Below are 27584 nucleotides of genomic sequence, written 5' to 3'. Positions count from 1 at the left end.
ATCATCGTTCTCTGCCCTGGGAACCATGACTGGGGGTGCTTCACAAATCATAATTACAGTGTATCTTCTGAGTTAAGGTAAGACCTGATCTCGTTACTCCACTGCATCCCCACTGTCTCAAGTCAGAAGCACAATTACTTGGGACATGCTAGGCAATGCCCTTTTTACTGAAGCATCAAATCCTTTTTATGCCTACAGCAATATCAAACAAAATAAATAAGCAGAACTAAGCAAAATTAAATTTCTGAATATTAATGAAAAGTAAAGCACTTTCAAAAGTAAAGAATCATGATGTTTTCCATGGTCAAAAGCCGGGGGGGGGAGGGAAGGCTTTTTTGAGCATGGGAGTTACCATATTTCTGCATAAATTTTATTTCACTGTGTGCATGATACTGAGTGGTTTCTTACTGTAAGTTTGCAGCACATATGCCTTATGATTTGTCATTGGGTTTTATGGATTTCATTAATAAAAAGGATCTTGAACTTTGTATTCTGCAAAATGCTGAACTACTGACTCATTTTACTTCAAGTAATTATCAGAACTTTGCAAAAAAAGGTAAGTCTGAAGTTTGTGCCTTTATAGTAATGCTTTTAATAGTAAATTCAAGAGCTCCTTCCGTATTGTGAAACACTGAAAGCAAGTTAAATCACTATATCCTAAAATATGGATGCATTTCTCTGCCAAATCTACATTATCTGCATAAGTCAGTTGAGGTAGTCTGCATGGGTAACTTAATTTGGAGGAAGAGAATAAAATACAGAGTCATGCACAATTGAGCTAAACCAGTACTTGATGAGAAACCATGACAGAGAAGACAAAGTGCTGGTGACTCAGTAGTTGACTCTCTTCTCTCCATTATCAGGAGACTCTTGGAGTGAGAAGCAGTGGAAGCACGCCCTGTTTTCCCAAATATATCCCAAACACGTGAAGCAAGTGAGATGCAAGATCAAAGAAAAGCATCTAATGGAAAGATTATATTCTCATCCCAAAGAAATTTCACCGCAAAATCTCTGTAATCATACTAGGGACCTTCTATCTCTGGGGCTTGAACAGCACTGGTGCAATTTGGCTCAATGATGACTGATACTGCTTTCATCTTATTCAGAAACATTAACAAAGCTACTCTAGTGAATACCAACCTGGGTTCTGGCTTGACTGCTGCTATAAAGCTACCTATACTGCACAGCTGGCTTCTGCTCCTGCTGTCCCACTGAAACATTTCTTCTGCAACACAACAGAAACTGTTCGGACCCAGTCTTACTACATAGAAGGAAAGGAGAACATAGCTGTTCATCTGAAGGGTTACAATTTCAGCTCAGAAGTTTCCTCTTAAGTAATTTTGAAGTATTTGCTCTTGATTTTATGTTTAACAATTTGGACAATACGGTGTTTTGGCCTCCTTTACTCCCTTTATATCAAGGGCTCTCAGTGTAACATACAGTTTCAATTTTTACATGATAATGCTAATCTTACGCTATTAAAAGACAGCACTGGTGGAAAGGACTGGGTTGCACCAACACGTATTTTTGCAGCTCTTTTAAGCTACCTGCGTCAATAGTGAATATGTCAGCCTGACCTCGGTGCCGGGGAAGATTATGGAGCGGCTCATCTTGAGGGCGCTCACAAGGCATGAGCGGGACAACCAGGGGATCCGGCCTAGCCAGCACGGGTTCATGAGAGGCAGGTCCTGCTTGACCAACCTGATCTCCTTCTATGACCAGGTGACCCGCCTAGTGGATGAGGGAAAGGCTGTGGATGTGGTCTACCTGGACTTCAGCAAGGCCTTTGACACTGTCTCCCACAGCATTCTCCTAGAGAAGCTGGCGGCTCACGGCTTAGACAGGTGGACTCTGCGCTGGGTCAAAAACTGGCTGGATGGCCGGGCCCAGAGAGTTGTGGTGAATGGAGTTCAATCCAGTTGGCGGCCGGTCACGAGCGGTGTTCCCCAGGGCTCAGTACTGGGGCCGGTCTTGTTTAATATCTTTATTGATGATCTGGATGAGGGGATTGAGTGCACCCTCAGTAAGTTTGCAGACGACACCAAGTTGGGTGGGAGTGTTGATCTGCTCGAGGGTAGGAAGGCTCTGCAGAGGGACCTGGATAGGCTGGATCGATGGGCCCAGACCAACTGTATGAGGTTCAACAAGGACAAGTGCCGGGTCCTGCACTTCGGCCACAACAACCCCATGCAGCGCTACAGGCTTGGGGAAGAGTGGCTGGAAAGCTGCCCAGCAGAGAAGGACCTGGGGGTGTTGGTCGACAGCCGGCTGAACATGAGCCGGCAGTGTGCCCACATGGCCAAGAAGGCCAATGGCATCCTGGCCTGTATCAGAAATAGTGTGGCCAGTAGGAGTAGGGAAGTGATCGTGCCCCTGTACTCGGCACTGGTGAGGCCGCACCTCGAATACTGTGTTCAGTTTTGGGCCCCTCACTACAAGAAGGACGTTGAGGTGCTGGAGCGTGTCCAGAGAAGGGCAACGAGGCTGGTGAGGGGTCTGGAGAACAAGTCTTATGAGGAGCGGCTGAGGGAACTGGGACTGTTCAGCCTGGAGAAAAGGAGGCTGAGGGGAGACCTCATTGCTCTCTACAACTACCTGAAAGGAGGTTGTAGCGAGGTGGGTGTTGGTCTCTTCTCCCAAGTAACTAGCAATAGGACGAGAGGAAATGGCCTCAAGTTGCGGCAGGGGAGGTTTAGATTGGATGTAAGGAAAAATTTCTTTACTGAAAGAGTGGTGAAACATTGGAACAGGCTGCCCAGGGAAGTGGTGGAGTCCCCATCCCTGGAGGTTTTTAAAAGACGTGTAGATGAGGCGCTTAGGGACATGGTTTAGTGGGCATGGTGGTGTTGGGTTGACGGTTGGACTCGATGATCTTAGAGGTCTTTTCCAACCTCAATGATTCTATGATTCTATTCTATGATTCTATGCCTGGCAGCACACCTTACTACTATGATGGTGGAGAGCTCAGTATGTACAGAGAAACAACAATTAGCATTACATTCTCTCTGTCTTTACAAAGAGATTTAGAGAAGGCTGCTTCTAGCCACGTAGTCAGAAAAAAAGTAATAAATTGTTAAACAATTTCTTTATAGAGTATGAAACGGAACTGAAAAGAGATTAGTCTCACATGCCCAAAGCAGCTTCATTTTTTCCAAACAGGAAGGAGTAGTAAAACCATATTGCTCCCTACAAACACTGTGCCACTCGGTCTACCAAAGCTTCATTAGTGCTAACACTTCAACCATTCATGGATGTGAGGGGCATCCCAAAGCACATTTCAAAGGTCTGCATTTCAGTTCTTAACAAAAAACCATCTAAGACACCTCCAGCACATGAACCCAACCTGGCTTGCTGATACGCAGGCCAACACATGTGGTAAGTACTGTCGCTGACACCAGGGTGTCCTTCCCATTGTATGTTTGCAAAAATATCACCACTGAATATAGAAATTCTTGCCATGACACCACTTTCTGTTCTCGTAATGCTGGATAATCAGAGAGACGTTAGGAGATACCAGGATACACCTGGGGTTTCTTTCTTTAGCCTTTTCAAGTTTGCCAGGTCATTCCTAAATCAATGACTACTACTTTTGTAAACAGATGATTGCTTTGAGCAACACTGCGTTACAAATGTTCTGAGCCTGAGACTGAAAAAATCGCTACATTCAAAGAAAACAAAAAGCACATCAGTTGAGAAGAATTCTCTTCCTCTTTTGCAAACATTTCCAAACCCACACGAGATCAGAAATAATCTCTGATGAACAGCTCTCTCATTATCATGAAAAGGAGAACCAGTAAGCAGTTCTCACAATAATTTGTTGCTATTCAGTTTTCAGACAATACAGAAATTTCTTCATAATTCAAAAGCAAATAAGTTAATGCAAGAAAATTAATTCTACCATATCCTTTCCTGTTCTGTGTGCCAAGCTAGTAATATCTCAGCATTTATCTTTCTGTGTTCTTGAACACATTTCTGGCCTGTGACTAAGACTCGGTGCTGCAGAAATGCCATTACTTCTAACAACAAAGCAATTGGTTTCAACATTCACGTTCTCCAAATATTCTGCATAGAGACACAACAGTGATGCAATTCTGGAATTCAGGAGATCTTAGTCAGTATTTCAAGTTGTACATGGAGTACGACACAGTTTATTTTTGAGGTTAACTCAGCTCTCAAACCACCAAGTTGTTGATGCCTCAGCAATGTAAAAGGTCTTTTGTTAAAAAGATACTCAAGCTTTCGGCCCTTCTGTTTCAGTGAAGGCTAACAAAACAAAGAGATGTGGCAAAGCAGTCAAGTGAGCAGAACAAAGTCCAGGGAATCGGTAGACTTGTGTTCTGCCCTCGGTTCCACCACTGTTTAACTTGCACCAAGCAGGATCTAAGTTGCATTACACTCACAGTTCTCATCCTGTATTTGAACAGGCAAACAACGCAATAAATTCATTTAGATAGGTTTGTTCAGACAAATAAAAAGTATTGGTGTCATTTTTGCAGTTCCCTTTCCATGTTGTACCGCCATGACTGCTCACAGAGGGCTAAATGCATCACTGTAGGTGATTATTCCCAGTTAGTAGAACTGCCTGCATCAAAGAGGATGGAAAATATATGTATACACAATATAGTCTGGCAAATTACAAATTATCAATCCAAGCATCCTGGAACTCCAATAACCTATTGGAATGTACACAGAAAAAATTAGCTCACACAGGGTCAAAATTAAAAGAAAACTAATATATCCAGCATTAAAGAAATTTACAGGAACACTGCAATTACATTTTAATCACAAATCACTCTGTATTGATGCTTAGCAAGTTTTAACAGCTCTTCTTTTTCAATTCAAATGCTCTACAACCTTTGTCACTTTGAAGGACAGATGTGATTCATATCATGCCTTTTTGGTTTTTAAGAGTCTTAAGGTCTTTAGACAACCTTACAATACTAATTTGCTCTTTTCTCAAAGTCCTCTAACTTCTCACAGTTTTACTGCCCCTGGTCAACCTACACTTCTGACATAGTTACTCTCGGTTTTAAAGGTCTAATCCTGTTCATATTAAAACTAATGAGAAATCAACAAGAGCTGCACTAGACCATTGTCTTGCAATGGTGTTGAGCACATTTAGGCACCCACCATACTAACAAAAAAAGCATCAAGCAAAATGCAAGCTCACGTCTGCCACATTCATGACAAGAAGCCAGACAAAATCTGAGAGGTTTGTTTTTGTAAGGACTGCAAGATCAAGGCAGAGGTCTGTATTATTTCTGAAATAAGATTCAGTGGGAATTTAGGGAGGGATGTTGAACAATTTTCCCTTTTGGTTGGATTCTCCATTACCTAGCAATAATAAAGACTGATTGGTTGATTACAAAGTAGTTACCTATGCATCTTCAGTGTTTTGTAGTCTGGTTTGTACTTTTTTATGCTGGCTTACACTTCACTTGTTTCAGACTTCAGTGTGGTGATGAACATGGAAGGGATGAAATACACATTTTGGCCCGAAAGGCATTTTCCTGCAATACTTCATCTGAGCTGAAGTGTTTCTTGGTTTGGTTTTTGGTTTTGTTGGTTTGGGGTTTTTTTTGCATTAAATCTATGCAAAGCGTTTTCAAAATAAATTACTCTGTAATGTGTTTTATTGCAACTTAAAAAAAAATCATGCTTTTGTTTCAATTCCATTGCTGAACAGTACTTTAGGCTCTCATAAAAAAAAAAAGGAATGACACAAAATATTTTAACAAATAGAGGATTGTTGCTTTGCCTTTATTCATTGCTTTACATGAAACTTCAGATTATGTTTCCCTGAGAGCTTCCAACAAACTGACTTTATATTTCAGAAGCCATCTGCAAAGCATACTTCATGGTACCTTGACCAATAACAATGCCACTTTCTCTCCAATTAATAGCACTTCAATATTCCTTTATAACTCTCTTGAACCTGCCTATTGAATCAATACTCAAGAACAGGAAAAAAGTACTAGCAGCAAGTTTTCTTGGCACTCAGTATTTCTAAAGCCATTTTGAAGAGTTATTCTTAGGCACAACAGCTTCAAGAAGCAGACAGTTATTCTCTCCATTTCAGAGTGCAAAACAACTAAGTAAGCTACCTGAGGATAAAAAAAAAAAACAAACAAAAAAAGCAAGGCTGATTTTGAACTCAGAATCAGAGCAGTCTGGGATCTTTCTGGCATTTTTTCCCCTTTCTGACAGGAAACATGGTCAAAATTAAAAACTTTGATGCAGACGTAGTGAGAAGATTTCATCAGCTCAGGATGACAATTTTAGTTAGAGCCAAAGAGAAAGAAAGATAAAATTACATGCAAGTTCAGTACTACATTCTATTTGATTTGCATTCGAGATTCAAGCCATTAAATCAAGTATATCTGAATGACCATCCTAACATTCAGACTCTCTTCTGATAGTTTTTTCCACAAAAGATGACTGAAAGTTTTATTATCAAAGTGAAGACAAAAGCTGAAAACCTGCAAAATAGGAAGTCATTTTCCATCACCCCTACTCAAAAAATCTGGCATTTAGTTTTACTTCCAACCAGTCCACTAGACCATCGTGTCCTCCAACTATGAGCTAATAATGTCAATCTATTCCCAAAATATATCTGAAACCTAAGAAATCAGAAGCTCAGCCCTGCAAAAACACTGTCTAGGAGCTTCATCGGGGTTTTAAAGGAGTTTTTTAAGTAAAATGTGAACTACAATAATGAAATAGTAATATTTTTTCCAAAAATTAGGAAAAATTCTGATACATAGTTTTCAACATTTTGTAGTACAGTATCCAAAACATCTGCAGTACTTTACATACCAGTGCAATGTTACACTGGAATGTGACAGCAGGTTCCAGTAGATGGAGCTACAGAAAGGCGATGAGGACCCAGCACCAAGTTCTCCAGCAGCTTCAGTAACACAGTCTGACTTTTGGGACAACCTGCCCAATCTAGCAAAATTCAGCAAACTCCTTCCTGCTTCTCAACATCTTTGCAAACGTTCTTCTGTACGTTCAAAACTTTCTGAAGTGCAATGCAGTCACAATCGCAATTCTCAGCCTTTGCTGCTACTATTGTCAATGCAAACACAAGACCTGGAAGTCATTTAATGGTGTCATTTAAAATCATTATTGCAAACATATGGCCCACCTTCCCACCCTAGAGAGTAAAAAAAAAAAAAAAAATAAAAAAAAAAAAATTTGTTGGTCCATTAAAGAGTTATCGAGAGAGAACATGGCAACAAAATTGTATAAGGGTATTACAAATACTAATACACGTGTCATTTTGAATCATTGGCAGGGCTAACGGACTCTGTATTTTTTAATCCTGCGGGACTTTGCTGCTTTAAGTGCCACTAGACCACCTACCTCCACTCTCTAACTCTAACGTTAATATAGATGCCACCAAAAAATGAACACTGTTGTGTAGCTTATATATTCTAAAATTCAGGAAACGTTTTCCATCATGGTTTCTGCAGACAAATTGAAGTCTTGCGCTGATGTTTGCTGTTTTCAACTTTAAGATATAGGGAAAGCATGCAGGCAAAGAGAGCAAAACACCACTTCCCACCCTTCATGAAGAGCCATGAACGCGCCCTTTACCACTCTTCTAAGCAGAGAAATGGTTTGCTGACCTCTCAAACAACTGCACTCTTAAAAGTTTCTACTCCTGCATAGATTATAAAGCAGATTATTTCAAAAGTCTTATGTCAAATAGGGAATCCACAAACAAGCCTTTAATGCAGCCATGTCTAAAATTTAACATGCCGTCATCACTGGGGAAGAATGTTATTTGCACACTGATTCAGCTTTTGAAGAAACAACTCCCTCACATGCACACAATGGAAGTTTATGTATTTTAGGGGCAGTGGGAGTGCACACGTGGAAGGGAGAAAGGTAAATTATCCACCTGCAGCTTGTTCATAAGGGTGAGCAAGAAGGCATTGAGTTACAGAGTAATTAATGTCAATGTTTCACTGTTAAGGCGTGTTGCAAGCTGTGCAAACAGGAGCTCAAGGAAAAGGACTTGGTCTTCCATGCTCTTCCACAGACTTCAGAGACATGACACTGCTCTTAAACAACACTGTGAAGACCAAAGTTAATTTGCATGTAACTACTGAAGGACTGCAGCACAGGTATGTAATTACCTTAAGCTAATGCTTTTGTCCAAGAAAAAAAAGAAAAGCCCCTGAAAGTGCAAAAAACAGTTTCTGCCCCTTCAGCCACTGCGTTCAGGTCGGTAAGCGGATGCACAGATGGACAGAGTCGTTTGCTCAAAGTTGTGTGCAGTTCAGCGGCAAAAGCAGATCGAAGGGCGGCTCGGCCCCATCTTGAGCTGCACCTGGGCAGCACCTGCCCGGTGGTCCCGGCCTGCGTCGGGGCAGGACCGACCCCAAGACCACAGCGAGGAGACAAGGAGTGCTGAAGCTACAAAGGCACCGACTCCTCACAGCCTGTCGGGAGTAATTCAGACAGGTACCAAACTCGATTTACAGGCTTCAGACCAAGGCGGGCTGCTTATCCGGGAAACAAGCCGCCCTCATCCCGCTCCGCCAGGGCGCCGGCGCCTCCTGCGACCAGACCTTCGGCTAGTACCGGGACGGGTCTTCCCACCCGGGACGGGAGCGTTCCCAAAGCCTCGGGTGAGGCAGTGCTGCTCCCAGGGGACACCCCAACCGCCCCGCCGGCGGCTGCAGGCGCTGGCTGTGGCGGGAGAGACCCCCGCTGTCCCTCGCGGCCTGAGGTAACGGCTCCGGCACCCCCTCCAACGGCCGCGGCCCCCCCGCCCCGCCTCAGCCCCGTACCGGGCGTCGCCGCTCCCGCTATTGGCCGCGCGGGAGTCCATAGAGGAGTCGCGAAGGGCGTCCCCAGCTCCAGAAGCTGTGGGAAGGGAGGCCGGAGCCGAGGGCTGGCGGCGGTGCTGCTGTTCCCCGGCGCGGGCGGCAGCCGCAGCTACCTCGCATGGTGTGAAGCGGCGGCAGCGGCGAGCCTCGGCGCATGTTCGGGCAGGGCCGGGCCCGGGAGGAGAGGCCGCCCCCGCAGGTGCGCGGCTGCGGCAGCGCCCGCCTCTCCGCCGGCCGTGGGCAGGGCGCGGGGGCCTGCCTCGGCCACCTCCCTTGGGTAACGATAATAACGCAGTATTTGGGCACACAACGATAGTTGGACATTTCACCCGGTACTAGCGCAGGACTTGGGGCCTTTGCTGGGTGGGATGAAGGGCTTCAGCCAGCTGTTAAACTGTAGGGAAGGGAGGCCTGCGGTGAGCCCAGGTGGGCCCCAAGAACAGCTGAGAGGAAACCGTGCATTATTATTATGTGCTGGAATTAGAGTCATTAATTCCTCTTGAGAAAAAACAGGAGGAACGTATAATGCATATTTAGCGGAGTTTTAAATTAGCCTACACGTTGTAAAAGCCTGCTCCCAAGAAAGTGTTTGCCTGGGTGGAGCCCTCTACCCCAAATCACAATGGTCAGTTAAACGTACAAAAGGAGTAACACCCAACAGTGCTTACCGTTCAAATTTATCAGTTTATGAACAAATTATTTAAAATAATTTAAAGTACAGTCAAAAAAAGCTAAACCAGTTGAAATTACTGATAGATATGCAATACTGAAAAGTTGTTTTAATTTGGCCATTCATGTATTATAATCATATCAATGTTGCAGCTTCAGGGATAACAGTTGAGAAGAGATTAACAAAAGAAAGGAGTTTGTGGAAGGAAATGAACAGGGGAAGGAAGGCAAAGGTATACACGGCAGAGGGAGTGGCAAGACAAACAGAAGAACTTGGTTGACATAATGAAACAATGGGCACATTAATGAGAACAGTGGGTGTATAAGGTTAAAAAAAGAAAGCATTTATTAGCTGAACACCAACAACGTGGTTCGTGATGTGAATGAGAGGTAGGCGGCAGGCCTGCCTCACGCTCCAGTGCACGGGGTGCAGCTGTTTTGAGAGAAGCTAAGACAACTGAAGAAAGCACATTTGATCAATTTGAACATGATTCTTTAGCCTGACAACAGGCAAAAATTCATGATTACCTTAGCTACATCAAACATTTGAGATCAATGAGGGATGTTGTAAGGAGTGGTGACAAGCACCTCCACAGAGCTATTCTGGTACAGATGCAAAACCACATTTTTCAGCATAACTTACTTACATTTAGTTTTTTGAATTGTGAAGCTCGTACGCTCCAGCTCATAGCTTTCATAATGAAGAGAGACTTCCCATGTAGTTCTGCACTTTAAATACAGCCTATCTTCAACAGCCAGTCACATTTAACCTAAAGAACACCCTAATAACCACCCTGCTCTAAATTGCTTTTTACAACATTTAGGAATTCTATGTTGTAGGGACAAAGTTGAAAAAGCTAAAACAGAAGGACAAAGTTGCATCATTAGCTTAAGTGCAGTTCGAATTAGTTATTCTCCTGAGCATCTTATTGTATGTTCATGAACAGACATGTTCATGACAGTAAAATAAATATTTTAAGATAAATTGATCGCCTATTAAGGAAAATTAGAGAATTTAAATCTACGACTAACATTCAACTAGTACTTTTACATACAGTTTTCAGGATTCTGGGTCACTGGTTTGAACCTCAACCAAATTCTTTATTCAGTAAAAGTTATTACTGGATATGGGCCCAAAATAGGATTAATACTCCAAACTCCTCAGAACTGTTTAGAACTCAAAGACCCTAGTCTATATTACAGAAAAGCATTTAAGGAGGTATTAATAGACCTTCAGATATGTATTAAAAAAAAAATCTACATGAAGGATTTTACCTAAAAATCCATTGAGCCTTTCAAAATCAGTTTTTTCTGTGTGTCATGGTTTAACCCCAGTTGGCAACTAAGCACCACACAGCTGCTTGCTCACCCTGCCCCCCCGTGGGATGGGGGAGAGAATTGGGAAGAAAAAAAAGTAAAATCCATGGGTTGAGATAAAGACAGTTTAATAGGACAGAAAATGAAGAGAAAATAATAATAGATAAAAGAATATACAAAACAAGTGATGCACAATGTAATTGCTCACCACCCACTGACCGATGCCCAGCCTGTCCCCGAGCAGCACGCCCCCCCCCAGCTTTCCGCAGTTTATGTACTGAGCATGACGTCACATGGTATGGAATGTCCCTTTGGCCAGTTTGGCTGTGCCCCCTCCCAGCTTCTTGTGCACCTCCAGCCTTCTCAGTCGATAGAGCATGGGAAGCTGGAAAGTCCTTGACTAGTGTAAGCACTACTTAGCAACAACTAAGACATCGGTGTGTTATCAACATTATTCTCATCCTAAATCCAAAATACAGCACTGTACCAGCTACTAGGAGGGAAATTAACTCTATCCCTGCCGAAACCAGTAAGTGACCACACCTGTTCATGTAACATCTCAAGAGAGGCTGCATTCTGTGGAAAACAATCCTAAAGACCTTTTGGCTTTTGAATATAAGTTCAATGCTACATAGTCTAAACAGAATAAATATTGAATCTGTCCACACAGGAAAATCAGTCTAAGTAAGTGGATCAGGATGAATCCTTGTATTGACTTGGGCACTGTCAGATGCAAACCTGAGAAAGCTGACAGTTTGCAGACAGTGTTACAAGGATCTCTTGCTGACCAATGCCAGCTGGGACAGACCTCTGAAGTCAAAGGTAAGAATTTCACCCTGTATCATCAGCAAACTAAATCCTCAAGCAACTACCTTGTTTAAAGCAGCACTTCTGTCAAATTTGTAATCTATTTCCAGTTGTTTGTATAGTCCTAGAGTGCAATTGGCTGCTCATACTAACGGAGAAAACACCTTATAACACCTCTCCTACCTATATGATACACACAAGTAAAATGGGATAAAATTCTTTTTACTCTGCACAAGATTGTCTTTCTGAATTACAGCAGTTACATAATACGCTATCAGACCCGTTGTCACTTAGAAAACAGGAAACAGATTAGCATTAAGAAGTCGTTTGTCCAAAATCATTTAATAAATCAGCAAGAGATAACTGGAAACAACATCCTGACCTCTTGAATACACATCCAAACAATGCAGCATTTTTCCCCTCTATCAGCTAGCTACCTGATCACCTGCTTTAAAAACTTTTGTTTTCAGTTTAAAATCTAAGGTTCTAGCAGCTCTAGATCTCTCACAACAGGAATTCTTAAGTATTCTGAGCAAGGAATGGCAATGCAGCTGATATTATTTATGTATTTTTGTTATTCATGTTTCTTTAAACAGACTGTAGATGAAAATGACTTCTGTTTCAGGACATTACTGACCTAGACTTGATGGCTTGTCACCTGACAAACTAAAAGTTCCTTCCAATCTTTTCTGGGGTAACTGACACAGGCCAAAATTTACTGTGAAGCTTCCCACAAAAACCCGCAACAAGGGCTTCTCATACTCATCTGTCAGTCTATAAGCACAGGAGAAAAATTTTTTAACTTTTTTTTCCCCTCCCTGACTTTTCTCCACATAAGAAATTCCTTAACATTATGCTGTCTTCCCTCCCTGCATGGGTACTGAGTTATAGTTCTGCAGTGAGTGCAGACAGCAGCTTTCTTCATTTTAGCCTCGGAGCTCCCTAGAAACACAACTCCACAGAAAGTTCAATAACACTCATATAGGTAACTAAAGCTCCACTTTACCTACCAAAAGGGTAAGTTTCAAACTTGCATCAAGATAGATCTTCAATTTGGGAAAACTACTGTCTACTTCCAGCACGAACTGTTGACTATCTGCTTTTAATTTGACATTGTCTTGTGTTTTATCATTGCACAAAGGCAAACAGATCCTCTTCCTTCTTATGATAAAAAATGGATGCATCTGACAGCCAACCTTCATGTTCACTCTAATTAACAATGGAATTAAATTCAAGAGCATTCACTGACATGATATGGAATTCCATAAAGAGAAGACATACGACTTTAGTTGCCAATATTTTGAACAGATACGTTACTTTTCTGATTTTACCCTTTTATAAATTAAACCTGTACTCTCTATATTATCTAAAAACATTATCATCTAAAAATACCATTCCATCAGTATTGCAAAAACATGAGGTTGCACATCCATGCACACAATCACTTTGAAGATTCAGGCTAAAGCATGACTAAAACATTCCAATAGTAAAGTTATAATTTTGCTAAATACTCAAATTCTGAAAGTCAATTTAAATTTAAGTAGCTAAATGAAACTGTTGAGAAGTTAGTGGGGAAACAACAGTAGGCAACATGATTCTGACAGCTGGATGCTATTTCTGTGAAGAGGTGACATACAGCGGGTGCATCAGGTGGCAAAGGACGGCAAGGAAGTCCACGTGAACCAAAGAAACCGGTAAGCCCAATACCGAGGTCTAACACAACAGTTTTTAAGTATTAAGTAGAAGGGTCAGTATTCTTTGTCACATCAAGTCTCCTGGCTTGAAGTCCACTGTGCTGAAGCAGACAGCTTTCTAGAGAACTCCACTTAAAGTCAACCCGGTACGTCAGTTCCTTCATTAAGCACCTTTATTGCCATTTTATTCTTCGTCAATACTTCACAGTGATGTAACAGACTTAACATTAATTCCCAGTACATTCTTCCAATACATTTTCTAGTGAAGTTGCTTCAGATAACTTGCATCAGAAAGGTAACTGTCAAGTGGCCAATTCATCTGCTAGACCTTAGATAATCTCTTCAATCTTTTGAGTGCAATGATAGTCTGCGAATGCAATAGAAACTTTTACATGACAGCATAGGAAGTTAGAGAAAGACAGTGAAAAGAGGATATCAAATATTGAAATATTTGACGATATCAAATTATTCAAGATGATTAGCAACCATCTTCAGTTTCATGATAAAGAGTTAAATGGACTGCATACAATTTGGAGGGGAGAGAGGGTTGAAAGCAGCATAATCAGAGGCAAAGTGTGCCCAAGATGGAAACTTGACAGGGGACTTAAAAGGGGAAAAAAAATGGACAGCCTGCAGAAGGTTTCAAATAGCTTCAAGAATGTGTGTGAACTTGATAAAGTTAACGAAGATATTACATTGCCTAATCCAACCGATGTCTCATTAAAAGAAAATAGGCAAAGAGATTTGGGTCCACTTAGATGAGTATATTAAAACCTAGCACTGCTGTAACAAAAGGATCAAAAGACACATGTAAATGGTTGCTAAACTCCTAAACCTCTGACCAAGCAGTCTATACCTTGACATAAGGGAGACATTATGCTGACAGACATATTTAGAAGAATCATATATGCTGGGTCAAACTAAAGATCTCTGAAGCCCTGGATGTTGACAGCAGCCAGTAGAGGATGCTTATATATCTTCACAGATAAATCTTAAGTATCTAAACATTTGGGCTCTGCAACCCTTGCGCAGGCAAAAATCCTTGGGCAAGAGTCGCCCGAATTTTCTTTGAAGCTGCCACAACTCCTAATGAAGCAAGTGACAGCTGGGATTAGCGTGCACTTCAGCTAACCTCAAGATTCAGGCAACTTTTTTCTCTGCAAATTAACCCACTCCCGTCAGACTACAATTGGAACACTTCATATTGTTTGCATTACATTTACATGTTGGTTTACAGCTCACAGCACCCTTTTGAAAACACAGGCAAACAGTTCACACTTATGTACTTAAACTTTATTTCTTCATAATTACAGGCTATTGTTAGAATTTTTAAACAAAAGGGAAGTCTATAAATAGAGGCTAATCCCACCTGAACAAGATTAAAAAAAAAAAAACAGTTAAAACTTCATAAAGTAATGCCATTTAGCTCACAGCAGTGGTTTGTTGGTAGTCTGAGTAAAATTATAGTATTATAGTCAGAGTCAGTAACATGAAATGTAACATCAAATGACTCAAAACTTTAAATTCCGTAAAGGAAAGCAGGAATATATATATAATATATACATATAATATTGTGTTGGTCCACTGAGTATACATTTTTAACAAAAGATAAGAAACTATGTAATCCAGTTAAGCATATGATTTGCAAGATTAGTGTACACTCATTACAAAGATGTATAGATAAGTTAACTATTAAATACTTGCAAAATTAAGTTTTTTTTTTTGAGCAGGTGTTTAAATGCTCATTTCCCAGTGCAAAAGAAAAACCATCCCAGTCAGGTTACCCATTTTTCCTGAAAAATTGAAAACTACCCTCAAAATCGTGCAACAGCAGCACTGATAGGTAATGGGAAGAGCTTAAATATACTGAAGCATGGCTGAGTTCTCCTCCTTTCCCCCCCAGCGCTGTGTTGAAACACTTCCATTTCTTCAACAGAAATACCACAGGTTAAAAGTGCAAGAAAAAAAACCCAATCTCTCGATGTTTATGCTGCTGCCATCCATTTTTCTTAGATAGGGCAAAAGATTATTCTTTTTGGAATTATTTTAATGAAACTGATTCTCCAGAATAGAGTTCTTTCAAAATGAACAATAAGTTATTTTCATTAAGTTATTTTCATTAACATTCTATCAATCCTACTCTGACTCAGTGACCATAAAGAAATAATTCAGTTTAAGGTGCAACTATCAGTTGGTATTCAATAAATTACATTTATAGAAAACAACTGTGGTTAAAAAAAATAAAAATCAGACTACCTGTTTTTTCTTTCTATTCTCAATCCTATTTCAAATTGAACTTATTAACTTGCCAGTTCAGCTGCATATTTCACAGGCAAAAGTGGCTCAAATAGCAGTGGGGTCTCATAATTTGACAGTCATCTTGGCCAACAGCAAACGCACATAAATCTTCAACTTAATTGCTTTATAAAACAAGATAACGGGTCTGTCTTAAAACCTATGACCATGCAAGAAAAGGCATTAAAGGTTTCAGAAAAAGACATACTCTTTCTGACTTCAGACTCCATGAAGATTGTTATTTCAAATCCAAATGTAGAATCTTCAACGAAGAGAAAAATCTAAATGCATACATATAAAATAAAGCACTCCACAACTCTGGCATTACTAAAATCTCTTTAGAAGGATAAAAGGTTTCAAATGACTAACTGCTTGATGGGAGACAGTCAGCCATGACAGAATCATTGCTATGTTCATTTTATGCTCAATTACCAACTGCTGACAGATTACAGTCAAACTACAGTCTCACTATCTGCATTTTAAACTGATTTGTTTACAGCTGGGAAAAGTACTTTGTTCTCCTGAAAACTTGAGAGAAATTGAATGTTAAACTTCACAATTATTCAAACAATAACCAAAGGGATTGAATTTAGCAGAAACATTCACATCACTTTCAGAAATTTAAAACCTTTCATAGTTTCTTGTATATATGTATTTTCTGATTAACATTTAAATAGGTTAGGTATTCAGGAAAAGGGACAAAACAGTTGACATAAGACAAAATCTTATTCTAAACTTCATGCTTCTGATATTTCAGATTTACTGAGTGCAATAGCCAGTTCCAAGTCTTCTTGCTCTTGCTGTTTTAGTCTTGCCAATCTTTCTTTCTCTTCTCTCTCACTTTCCCTCTTAGCCCATTCAATCATATCTTCCTCAGTAGAATACTGCATTTTTAAAAAACAAAATAAACCAGATTAATAATATAATGGTAACTAATACTTTCCGAGTCCTTGGTTTAAGGGACAATTACACTCTTACAAAATGTTGTATATATTCTAGTCTTCAAATATTACTTGTTTTTTTAATTTTAATACACTTAAGATTAGCTTAGTCTGAGGTTTAACTATTAAGAACTGCACTGAAGCCATCCAATTGATGTATTTTTATGAAATATGCCATGTTTCAAAATTCAGTATTAAGTTTCAAAAACATTACTGAGCAGAAAGTGCTATAATTTAAATTCAAACTATTTTGGATAAAAACCAGTCTATATAAGAAAAATTTTTAATAAACCAGGAGAACATTTTGCAAAACACACCCCTATCCACACTGTGGAACATCCTGATTTACCCTACTTTCATTAGGGATGATTTTTCCAGGTGACAATGACTGCAAAAATTAGCTGTAAAATGACTGGTTTTAATTGTGCAGATGAAAAATACTTCTGCCAAGAAGCAGCAAAATAATAAGGTAACTGTACAGTTAGAAGCTTAGTAGTAATATAGAGAAAGGTCAGTGTGATACAAGAGAAAAAAAAAGAACAGGTTCTTTCCATGTATGTTGATGTGAACAGAACGTGAACTAAGTTTCTGTGGTACAATGATTATAAATCAGAGACAGTTAAGGGTATTATCTTAAGTAAAATACAAAAGATTATGCTAAAGTTTGTTTCTAGTCAGCATGCAGAAAAGCTAAGAGGTAGGTGAAGCCCATGTCTTCATGAATGTCCCAATATTAAGTCTGAAAGGGTTCTCATAATATCTCTCTCCAGCTAGTTTCTGCTTTGAGCTGCTTCTTTGGGAAATAAATGTAGAAAAGCTTGAGTTTTCTCCATAGTTCACTTAGTATTTTCAGTAATTGCAGCTGGAAAAGAATATTTTTTCCTTCATAAAGATAATGAACATTTTTGTTTTCTCCTCAGCATTTCACACTCTCTCCTCCAAACTGGCTTCTCGGTCCCTCTAACTAGTAACAGTAATCAATAACAGCAATTCAGAAATTATCATGCTACAAGACACATCAACCAGTGCAAGTCAATTTTGAGAGCCTGTCGATCCTCAATTTACTTCAATCAAGCACATAGTTTATTAGGCCTGAAAATAAAAAAAAGCAGTATGATCAAGATACTGTAAATGCGAATTGCATTTAACAGGTATCAAGCTTGAAAGTAAGATGATGCCTTTCAAAACTCCTATTTGCAAAAGCTCAAGGAAAAAAAAAATATATACAGGCATGCACAAACCTTTAGATTTGCTTCTACTGCTTGGACACCATGACTTCTATGAAATGGATTCTGGTTATAAAGAGACACTTACTACCTTTTACTTCATTGTACATAAGTCTGGAATTTACTAGCCATTCAAAACTCACCAAGTTGTATTTCATTAACATATACCGTTATGAGGCTGTTTATCAATATTTCAGTACATTGAAATTATGACCAAACAGTTCAGTGACAGCTAAATTAAAACCACACCTTATGTTTCATTTTTATAATTGGATAGTGAACAGTGTGCTTGTTATAGATATGTAATTTAAATCTGCCGCATGCTCTGATAAAATGGATAATCCCTAGAACATAGACATTTTAAAAGTCCTATTTTCTAAAAGCTAGGAGGCCTCCATGAAAAAACTCATAAAACAGCCTCAGCTGTAAACTAAATGTAAATACTGTTTTAACTAGAAGGAATATCCCTTTTGTACATGGGACATGTTTTGATATTTTAAATTAGACTGAAGACTTCAGTGTGAACAATTCAAAGCTGTCATTATACTGAAACAAATGTAAAAAGTGTTTACTCACAGTACTGAAGTTTGCAAAATTGTTGGGGTCAGCCTCTTTACTGATGCTGGTGGGAGCAAATGGATCACAGAATAGATCTGCTTCTTGTTCTTTGGGAATGTCTGGGGTGGGGAAAGGCTGAAATGGATCGCTCGGTTTAAAGGAATCTGAAGAGTCTATTTGATTGATAGGTCTTTTCCCTTAGATTAAAATGAATTTAAAAGGAATTTAAGATAGCAGGTAATAACATGCCAAAAATAGTAAAAAAAAAAAAAACCAAAAACCAAAACCAAATTCAAAAGCTACTTAGAATGCAACCTCTTCTAGTAAACTAGTGGAGTTGCAATGACTTCAGAGGAAGGGTTGCCAATTTAAAAAAATGAGGGTATGGTCCCTAGTTTCTTAAAGGGTAATCAGGTAAAAAGGAACACATGTATGTTAATGATTCAAGAACACAGTTATGTACTAATTAACTATTTTGGGAAGAGAGTTTCTAACAGTTTTGAGTCCCTATTCTATCAGCCCAGTAATTTTTTCTTCTGCTTATCAACTGTCCATGATCATTCCAGCAAGGCTCTTATTATTTATTTGGATCAAGTTCACACAATTTCATTCAGAGACCAGAAATATATATTTGTAAGTCTTCAAAACACCATGTCCTCTCACTATGCTAACACCTGGAATTTCTGTAGTTTATAAACTGACAGAATGAAGGAGTATGGTAACAAGCAATCACAGGCTTAACTATTTTGTTAATCCTTGCCTAAGTAGCTGCAGATACAACAGAATCAGGCACAAGTCCTCACTTATCTTGCTCTTTTTCCAGCTTAACCCCAGTCAGCTTTCAAAACCTTTGAGGACATTAACCCAAATACTTCCAAGAACAGTTGAGCTGAATTTCATCCCACCATTCTCTCCGTATGTCACTGCTAACAGAAAAGGTTTCATTGCAGTTTCTTGAATTCGATTAATGGGTTCTGCAAGTGGTTCAACACTTACAATAGTCGTATTTTAAAATGTGCTTCTGTTGCCATTTTAAACTGCAGAATCGAACCAAAGTGCTTATTATTTTGCATATCACTGTTGCAAGTTAGTCTAAAAATTCTTTCATAGACCAAAAGAGATTCTAATTTGGCAATGATTTAGAGAATAACCCCTCGGGAATATATGATTTATTTAGACACTTTGCAGATAACCTTGCCATGATAGCTCTTGCTCACTGATGATGTTCTATTACTGGCAAACGACGCATGTCTATGTCTTGAATAACGTGGGAGAAGCAGCTTCAAATAACATTTAGGGAATTTTATTTCTACATGGGAAGGATTAATAAGTATAAGAATATGAAATATACAATCTTCAAATCTGCCCAAGAAATCATGAAATGTGGGTGCTTATCAGTATCTAGAAAGGCAACGGATTTCAGAGGCAAGCAAACAGCCCTTCTGCACACTTTCCAGTAGCGTGACGAATTAAGAGAAAGATTTTGGGGAATTTCTTTGAAAAAAAAACATTCCCTTGTTTTGAGTCAGACCAAGAGAAGAATTAAAAACAAATACACTTAAGTATCTCCATTTTTTATTTCCATTAGGAAAATAATTTATTAGGAATGGTTATCAAGATAACCACAGTATCATTTTTAATATGTGCAAATCAAAACAGGCTACTTTTTTCTAGTCATCTATTGATAAGGATGCTGTTGTTCCACCACTAGAAACTTGCATTCTAAAAGAGGATCTGTACACCACCTTGTAGCCACTCCCACACAATGAAGTCAGAAATCCTTTTTTTTTATTATTTTAAATAAGGACCACCATAAGAGGAAACACTATCAAACATTTGAATTATCATCACTTGTTATGTCAGCTGTTTTAATGTTATTTGCAATGAAACTGATTAATTTCTAATGTTGATGTGAGATCTGGTTCATGCTCATGCCTTGCAAGTAAACAGCTGAGTTTAAACTTCAGTATTAATAATCCTACATTTACTGTGTTCCCCTTCTTTTGAGAAAAGAGATTAATACATATTTAAGTTTCATGCTACACAATTTTCCGAAACACCTTAAGATTGATCCATATAGCGCAATAGTGGAAAAAATGATGCAGTAGTTTTTAAAGAAAATGAAACAAAGGACAGAAACTTAAAAAGGGACTATTAGTAATACATTTTCCAATCTATGCAAAAAAAAAAAGAGAGTGTGAGGGGTCTGTTGTAACATGGGCTTGTTGCAACCACAAGAAGGCGTTGTTATTTTTGATAATCATGGTCTTTTCTGGAAAGCAGACTGGTTTGTGTCACGGGGTAGGCCAGAGGACTCAGCTATCACTGAACAGAAAACAGCATAGGAAACTTGGGTTTATTACTATTATATTGGCTAGGTTTACTACCACAGACCTCTGGCAAGGCCACCTGGAAAAAGTTAATCTTAAAACCTGAGACAGTCATTTAACCCTATTTAATTCATTTTGCATTAAAACCAGAGGTTTTGCAATGGATAAAACACACAGAAGTCTCACTTTAAGCATAATTTAATGCAAGATTCACAATGTATCACATTAGTAACCATTTAATTTGCAGCCGCGCTACGTTCTTGCAGATACTTGTAATAACTGAATTTTTTCCTGTTTTCTATATCCTTTCTCTCTTCAAAAAACAAACTATGACCCCCAACACAACGTAAAATTTAACTCTGAGGAAACCACCAACAGATCAGGAACAGACTTGTTTCACATCTTGCTCATTCATTCTAAATTCAGACACTTCACCATCCCCTCATAATTATTGTCCCATTGCCAATATTGAAGAAGCTAATCGTTAACAGCATCTCAGTATCAGCTCTTACCGGGCGGTGGTGGACAGGGCCTTGTGGGAGTTCCTGTTTTAGGGGGCAATGCAGGAGGAACATCCTCATTTTTAGCTGGTGGTTCCTCAAATAAGTTTTTAGTTATGATCACGTTGTTGACAGAACCTGATGTGGAAGAGCTAAAGAGATCCTCATTGTTGGCCTTCCAACAAAGAAAACAGCAACACACACATTTTCAGTGCAATTCTACTAATACTTTCCCTTCTTTTCAACAATGCAATATTTATTTAGAACTGAAAATTTGGACTAAGACAGAAAGAAAATACTTTGTTTTTAAACATATCATCCACATACTCCAGGAGATTGAAAATAAAGAAAAATCAGGAATGCTTAGTGTGTACAGCAATATAAAGTTGAGTGCAGTTATACCTGCAAAAGTAATACTTTTGCTGTTAAACTCAGCAAATTTAAAAAAATAATAATTATAATATCACTTCAAATATACAGAAAATACTCATAAAGCCACAAAGATTACATTGCATTCTTCACAATGGAATTGCAGGACAATTTATTATAAAGACCTCTTTTTAAAGAAAGTCAACCATTATAAATTTCTAGTAGTGGCAAAACTGTAACAACAAAAAACTGTTGGTAGAGACAGTAACCTATGTCTTGTCACTACAGAGTTTCATGCATTTTCTCTGAGTGGCACTAGCTTCATATTACCTTTGACAGCGTGCTAAAGTCAGCAAAGCCACTTCCAAAGGATTCATTTCCAAACAGAGAGGCAAAAGGGTCTGTAGCTAAATACACACAAATCAAGCAAACAGAATGAGATTAGAAGTTAAATATGAAAGAGATTGAAAAAAATCCCACAACAAAAAGCAACTGTTACATATTTTGCAGCATAGACTAATTCAAGTGAAATATTTTCAGGTGGGCACTTTAAGTTATTAAGTAGCTTTTACAAAAACTTTGTCAACTACCGATTAAGAGTAACAATTCTCCTGAACACAGAGTAATTCAAAAGAAATACTGGTATTCTGGTTTCCTACATTAAAAAAAGTTAAATTCCACTGAAAGTATCAAATAACCATACTACTGGATGTTCTGCTGAGATACATGTATGTGTACACACAGAGGTATTTTTTGTGTGCATACATCCATAAATATACATACACGTATACATATATAAAAGAACATGAACAAGAGCTCACTTCTGACTGTAGGCCCACTTGTGGAGTAAAGTATCTAAACCTCATATCACTTCAATCTAATCCAACAGTACCCTTTCATTCTTATGTGCCTCAAAATATGTAAAAACTGCTATTCTACTGTAAAGCAAGAAGTGCAGTTTTCTTTACCAATACTCACTTCTGCATCTCCAGAAAATGGCATTTTTTCCTACAATTAAACTGAACAGGTTTACAGTGTGAAATCACATGTGGATTCATGTTTTGGATTACCATTTGCCAGTGTAATCTGGGAAAACAGTGTATCGGAGTCTTCCCTAAAACATCTTTAGCCCTCAAATGAGGAAGGGTCACAGCAAAACAAAAGGAGCAAACTTTTACTGTTAAGTTCTTGATTAAGTAGTTATTCTATCCCACATCTCCTCTCGTAGCACAAAACTATCTTGTATGTTACTTAGAAAGTGACATGAAATCTCTAAAAACAACCCTAACAGGTACCAGTACAAACCATTCAAATAGTCCAAACACTTAGATCAGGATATTTCACCAGTTTTAGGTAAGGCAGAGGAACATTTTTGCAGAATCAGTCTTCAGCAATATGCATTAAAGACAGTGAGACAGTTTTGTTTTATAAAAATACCCCCCCTGCAAACTTGCACTTTATGTCATACTTTATAGAAAAATTCAGAAAACGTAGGAAATCCCTAAAATGCTCCATCACACATTCAGTTAAAAGACTGGAAACAAAAATAAGCAAAAGCAAATAAAAATAAAACCCAAGAAATCTGATGTGTATAATCTACTTTTACCTAGATCATTTGATGTAGTAACAGTTGTTCCACCAGGAGCAAAAGGGTCATTCTTCTTCGATATCTCTGTCTAAAATAAAAAATTCCTTTGGAGGGAAACTTGTTTTTCAGCTTAAAAGATTCCTTGTTCTAAGAATACAATCACGATTTATTTCCGTTTAGAAGTTTTAAGATAAAGTATTTTGGACGTAGCTTTTATCAGCATCAGTAAACAAGTCTGTTACAGAAACTCCTCCTCAGAACTGTGATTAATACTTCCAAAGGATGGAATAAAGGTACAATATGTGCAACATACTTGGTAACCACTAATTTAAAATTTAAGAATATCTAACACTCATTTTGGTCTCAGATTTCTACAGCCAGAGCCATCTTCATGAAGATATAACTACAAGATATCAACACCACAAAGGTGTGATAAAGCTTTTCGGATGAATGCATAACTTAACTTCAGTTCAGAAACACAGATCTCGCAAGAATCAACTGCTAATCTCACACCACAGCTCTGACCCTTTTTAAATTTTTTTTTCTCTTCTGTACTTCTGTTATCATCAGACTGTAATATGACCAAGAATTGGTTATATTAGAATATTAAGACTTGGCAAAGGATAGTGTACTGATTAAGTATTAAAGATTGTAGAAAACTAATTTTTAAGGTTGGAGGTGTAGGCTGTGGTGTGTAATATGACCTCGAGATCTGCATAATGTGCATACCATGTGGAAGGACAACACTACTGTTAGGTGCAGTGATTTCTCACTATCATGGCTGTTGTGGGTTTGCCTCAGGCACACTCTACAGCCACTTAACTTCCTAATCCTCATGTATCTTTAATTTTTATATATGTATACACATATTTTATACACAAACAAAATTGGAAGTGAGGCATGAACAGAAGCAGCACTGAGAGGGAAAGGAGATGGCAAAAGGATGGAGACAAACTTATGACGTGAAGAATTTCAGCTTCTTAGATTAAGTGTTTGTCTATCAGCCCTAAATATTACCTCATCTTCATCAAGTTCTATCCTACATCAAAGGTTTCATGCCCAACTCCACCTTCTTAGAGGCTCAAGACTAATCAATAACTGCTCAGTTATAATGTGAACAGCTAAAAGTTACACCTAAGTACACTGGAAAGAGGTACCTTCAGTAAGAATCTCCACATTATGAGAGGGCTTCAATGACTCTTACTAAAAAAAAACCACAACAAAACCCAAACAACAAATACCTATAGAACAACTTGACTTTTCAGAGGGGAAACCCTGTACCACATCAGATTTCAGATAAGATATAGAACATACTTATTGATCCTGTAAGCTTTGGAAGGAAAAGTCAAGTGTCTCAACATAACTTGGCGAGATGAATCTTGGGTTTCTTTGAATGTTTAGTAAGTTCCACCAGCTACCAATAGAGCTTAGTTCATTATTCTCAAATGTTCTTATCTGTGGAGCAATGAAGCTCCACACTGAAACATTTTAAAAATGTTTTTATTTTTACTTCTATTGCATCTGTGACTATTTCTAGAAAATAGGACACAAAAAAAAGACAAGACAGAGCCATGGGGTAAGAGGGAACCTTTTATCTATATGATTTCTGAGTATCAGCATTTCAAGGCATGTCCAAATGTACAGAATAGGTTATTTTGTCCAAATCATATATAGAAGGAAGTAAAAGGTATGCTATCAAACCTACTGTGATATTATTACTGTTGTCTGCAGTGCTAAATGGATCAGTGCCAGCAGTCACAAAAGGATCAGTGGAGGATTGTTTGAAAAAACAGTCAGCTGCAAAAGGATCTGAGCCTTTGAAGGGATCACCACCAAAGGGATCTAAAAAGTAAACATCTCATTAACATTTCTGCTAGCTTTACTTAGCCTGGTATCTTACAAACTAAACATTATATTGCTTTTCTCATACTGCAGGAAGGTAACACATTTAAGACCAAGAATCTTTGAAGTATGAAATTCATCTGTGAATAATTTGTATTCTGTGATTCAAAACATTAGGCAAGCCAACGTTTTCTGCATATCATGAAAACTTTGGATGGTGCCAATGGTTCAGTTCCTGAATCATCTGAGCATATAGGTTCTTTAGCCAAGCCCCCCTAAAAATGAAGCATTTTACAAAACCCAATGTTTTTCAGAACTCTCCTACCCTCCTCTCCTTTACTCCCCAAACACAATTGATGTTTTCTTATTTGACACTTGGTGCACAATGCTATTTTGCTATAGCCCTCCTACTGGCCATTTTGCTTTTTTGTCACCAATAACTCCATTCAGGACCAAGCAAGTAACGCAATGACACTGCCTATACAGCCAGTCTAAATAGAGACTTCCCACCATTTTCAATATTTAGTGCTAAAGAAAGTTGGTAAGTTAAGGGCCTTTAAAAGAGTATAGTCTTACTATTTTGCATATAAAACAAGCAGCAAGAGTTTGGGGCCTTCTGTTCACCACCTTCACATACTTAAATCCCAACTAAGGAGACTTCCAACAGCAAGAGAGATGTTCACTGGCAATGGGCTTCTCTGAAAAGCTTTAACACAACTGGCCAGCTGCTACTGCTATATATCCATCCTATGGTGACTTTTTGGGTCATTTCCACCTTTTTTGTGCTGAAAGTGGTGACACTTTTCCCCAGGATTCGTTTAGAAAAACAAACACATTAAAAGTTACAAAGTTACTTACCAATTTTCCCAAAAGGGTCATCTTTGAAAGGATCACCTGTTTAAAAAAAAAAAAGTGACTTGTAGCTTTTTATCATAAAGCATGTACTGAGTTGAAGTATTTCGGATACAAACTCATTTCTACAGCTAGAATTTAAACAACTCTCACTCACAGGAATAGTTTCACTATTTGCAGTGGAAATACAAGAGCTAGCATTAGATGAAGCAATTATTCATCAAGTAGCTCATTACCAGCATGAAATACACACAAAAGCAGCCTGATCTCAAAGATGCATTTCTGTTGACTATTGTCAATAAACACCCACACTATGCAGTATTTACTACCATGGTAATCCAGGCTTAACCACTGATAGAAGCTTAGTCCCAGTTTTGATAATTCTCACAGGTGTCATGGATGGTACCTCCTAAGTGTTCATTTCTGTACTGGACGCATGGTCCCAACTACATCAGTTCTACTCCCTCATCTACATTGGAGAGACATAGGTATACTGTCTCTTAGCTGTAGGTATCTAGCCCTGAACATACTGAGCACACAAAGCCCAAAAGGCTGGCTACTAACAGACATACCTTTCTCCTCTGAAAGGCTGTGTCATGTGCTGTAAAAGTAGGATCACTTCAATATAAACAAAAATCAAGCAATATTTACACAGAAACATTCAAGGTGTTTTAAATTAGTTTAATTTATTCATTAAAAGTATTAAATCTGCACTGACATTCTTTCAGAAGCCAAGTGATCTGAAACATTTAGCTTATTTTCCTTTTGGAGCGATACTAGCTAAATTGATTAGACTACATTAATATATTACATGCTTTCAGAATCAACGTGGCTGAAAACATCTGCTTCAGCAGTTAATTCAAATTAACTCCCCTTCTCCAAGTGGCTCCATATAGACAGATCACTTCTTCCAACATAAAAGAAAAAATAAAATCAGAGGAACAGCATTCGTAAGCAGCAAGTTCTTAAAATAAAGCATAGCACTTCCACAAGACAAACAGATGGTGCAGTTCCACATTACCTTTTTCTGACTGCCAAACTCACCATAAGTAGGCCACAGCCATTCATTCTCAAGCACCCACACCCTCCCCACACCACAGCTCACTGAACACTCAGTTGGTCTGTTTGTGGATCTGTGCTGCAAATTAAGGGTGGGTGGGAGGTAAGAGAGGTACTCAGGAAGAGTGGTGAGGGAAAGCTGCAATTTTCACAGCTAATTAGAAAGTCCAGATGAAGGAAGGTGAAACATCCTGGAACTCTCATTTCCATTTTTGTAACACTGTTGGCTCCACACTCCTGTCACTCAAACACCTTCACATTTATTCTATAAAGAGCAGTTCCAAGGTGAAGATTAGTCTGAGATGTGTTCATACAAGACCTGTTTCTGCAAATCTGCACTTAGAGAAAAGTCTACTTACTGCCAACAAAAGGGTCAGACTGGAAGAACTCTAAGCTGGCTTCAGAAACTAGATCAGGCAACGGATGAGATTCAGCATCAAATGGATCTTCCTGGGCAATGCAAAAGAAGTAGAGAAAGGTATTAAATTTTTAATACATGCAGGACAGAAAACACTTATGTCATCTTGTGTTACCATTTAGTAGTTTCTTAAGCTAAAAAAAAAAAAAAAAAAAAGACACAGCTAGGATTCTACATAATTCATCAATGGAGATCCAAAATATTTCCCAACAACCTGCCTGCTATATATGAGATGAAATGTTTTCATAACATCACACTCTAAATAAAAACAATAAGAAG

General features: G+C 38.6%; 2 protein-coding genes across 6 annotated transcripts in view; both read right to left on the bottom strand.

Annotated features, from left to right (window-relative positions):
• Positions 1–8963, bottom strand: part of TTC39A (tetratricopeptide repeat domain 39A) — a 54812-nt gene extending 45849 nt beyond the window's left edge. For both annotated transcript variants that reach the window (XM_076340223.1, XM_076340225.1), the window contains exon 1: positions 8802–8963. In XM_076340223.1, the coding sequence (XP_076196338.1) occupies positions 8802–8842 (41 nt within the window). In that variant the 5' untranslated portion in view covers positions 8843–8963. The remainder of the gene's footprint in view (positions 1–8801) is intronic.
• Positions 8964–14598: 5635 nt separating this feature from the next.
• The window catches only part of EPS15 (epidermal growth factor receptor pathway substrate 15), a 69297-nt gene continuing 56311 nt past the window's right edge, over positions 14599–27584 (bottom strand). For 2 of the 4 annotated variants that reach the window (XM_076340220.1, XM_076340219.1), the window contains 8 exons: positions 27247–27337; positions 25835–25870; positions 24840–24976; positions 23153–23222; positions 21877–21953; positions 21190–21352; positions 18366–18544; positions 14599–16506 (listed from right to left, as the gene is read on the bottom strand). In XM_076340220.1, the coding sequence (XP_076196335.1) occupies positions 16360–16506; positions 18366–18544; positions 21190–21352; positions 21877–21953; positions 23153–23222; positions 24840–24976; positions 25835–25870; positions 27247–27337 (900 nt within the window). In that variant the 3' untranslated portion in view covers positions 14599–16359. The remainder of the gene's footprint in view (positions 16507–18365; positions 18545–21189; positions 21353–21876; positions 21954–23152; positions 23223–24839; positions 24977–25834; positions 25871–27246; positions 27338–27584) is intronic. The other 2 variants (XM_076340221.1, XM_076340222.1) reach the window with 2 other exon arrangements.

Source organism: Aptenodytes patagonicus, chromosome 5, assembly GCF_965638725.1.
Source record: "Aptenodytes patagonicus chromosome 5, bAptPat1.pri.cur, whole genome shotgun sequence".
NCBI lineage: Eukaryota > Metazoa > Chordata > Aves > Sphenisciformes > Spheniscidae > Aptenodytes > Aptenodytes patagonicus.
The sequence above is the reverse complement of the archived record's forward strand: the minus strand, read 5'-3'. Positions and strand labels throughout refer to the sequence as shown.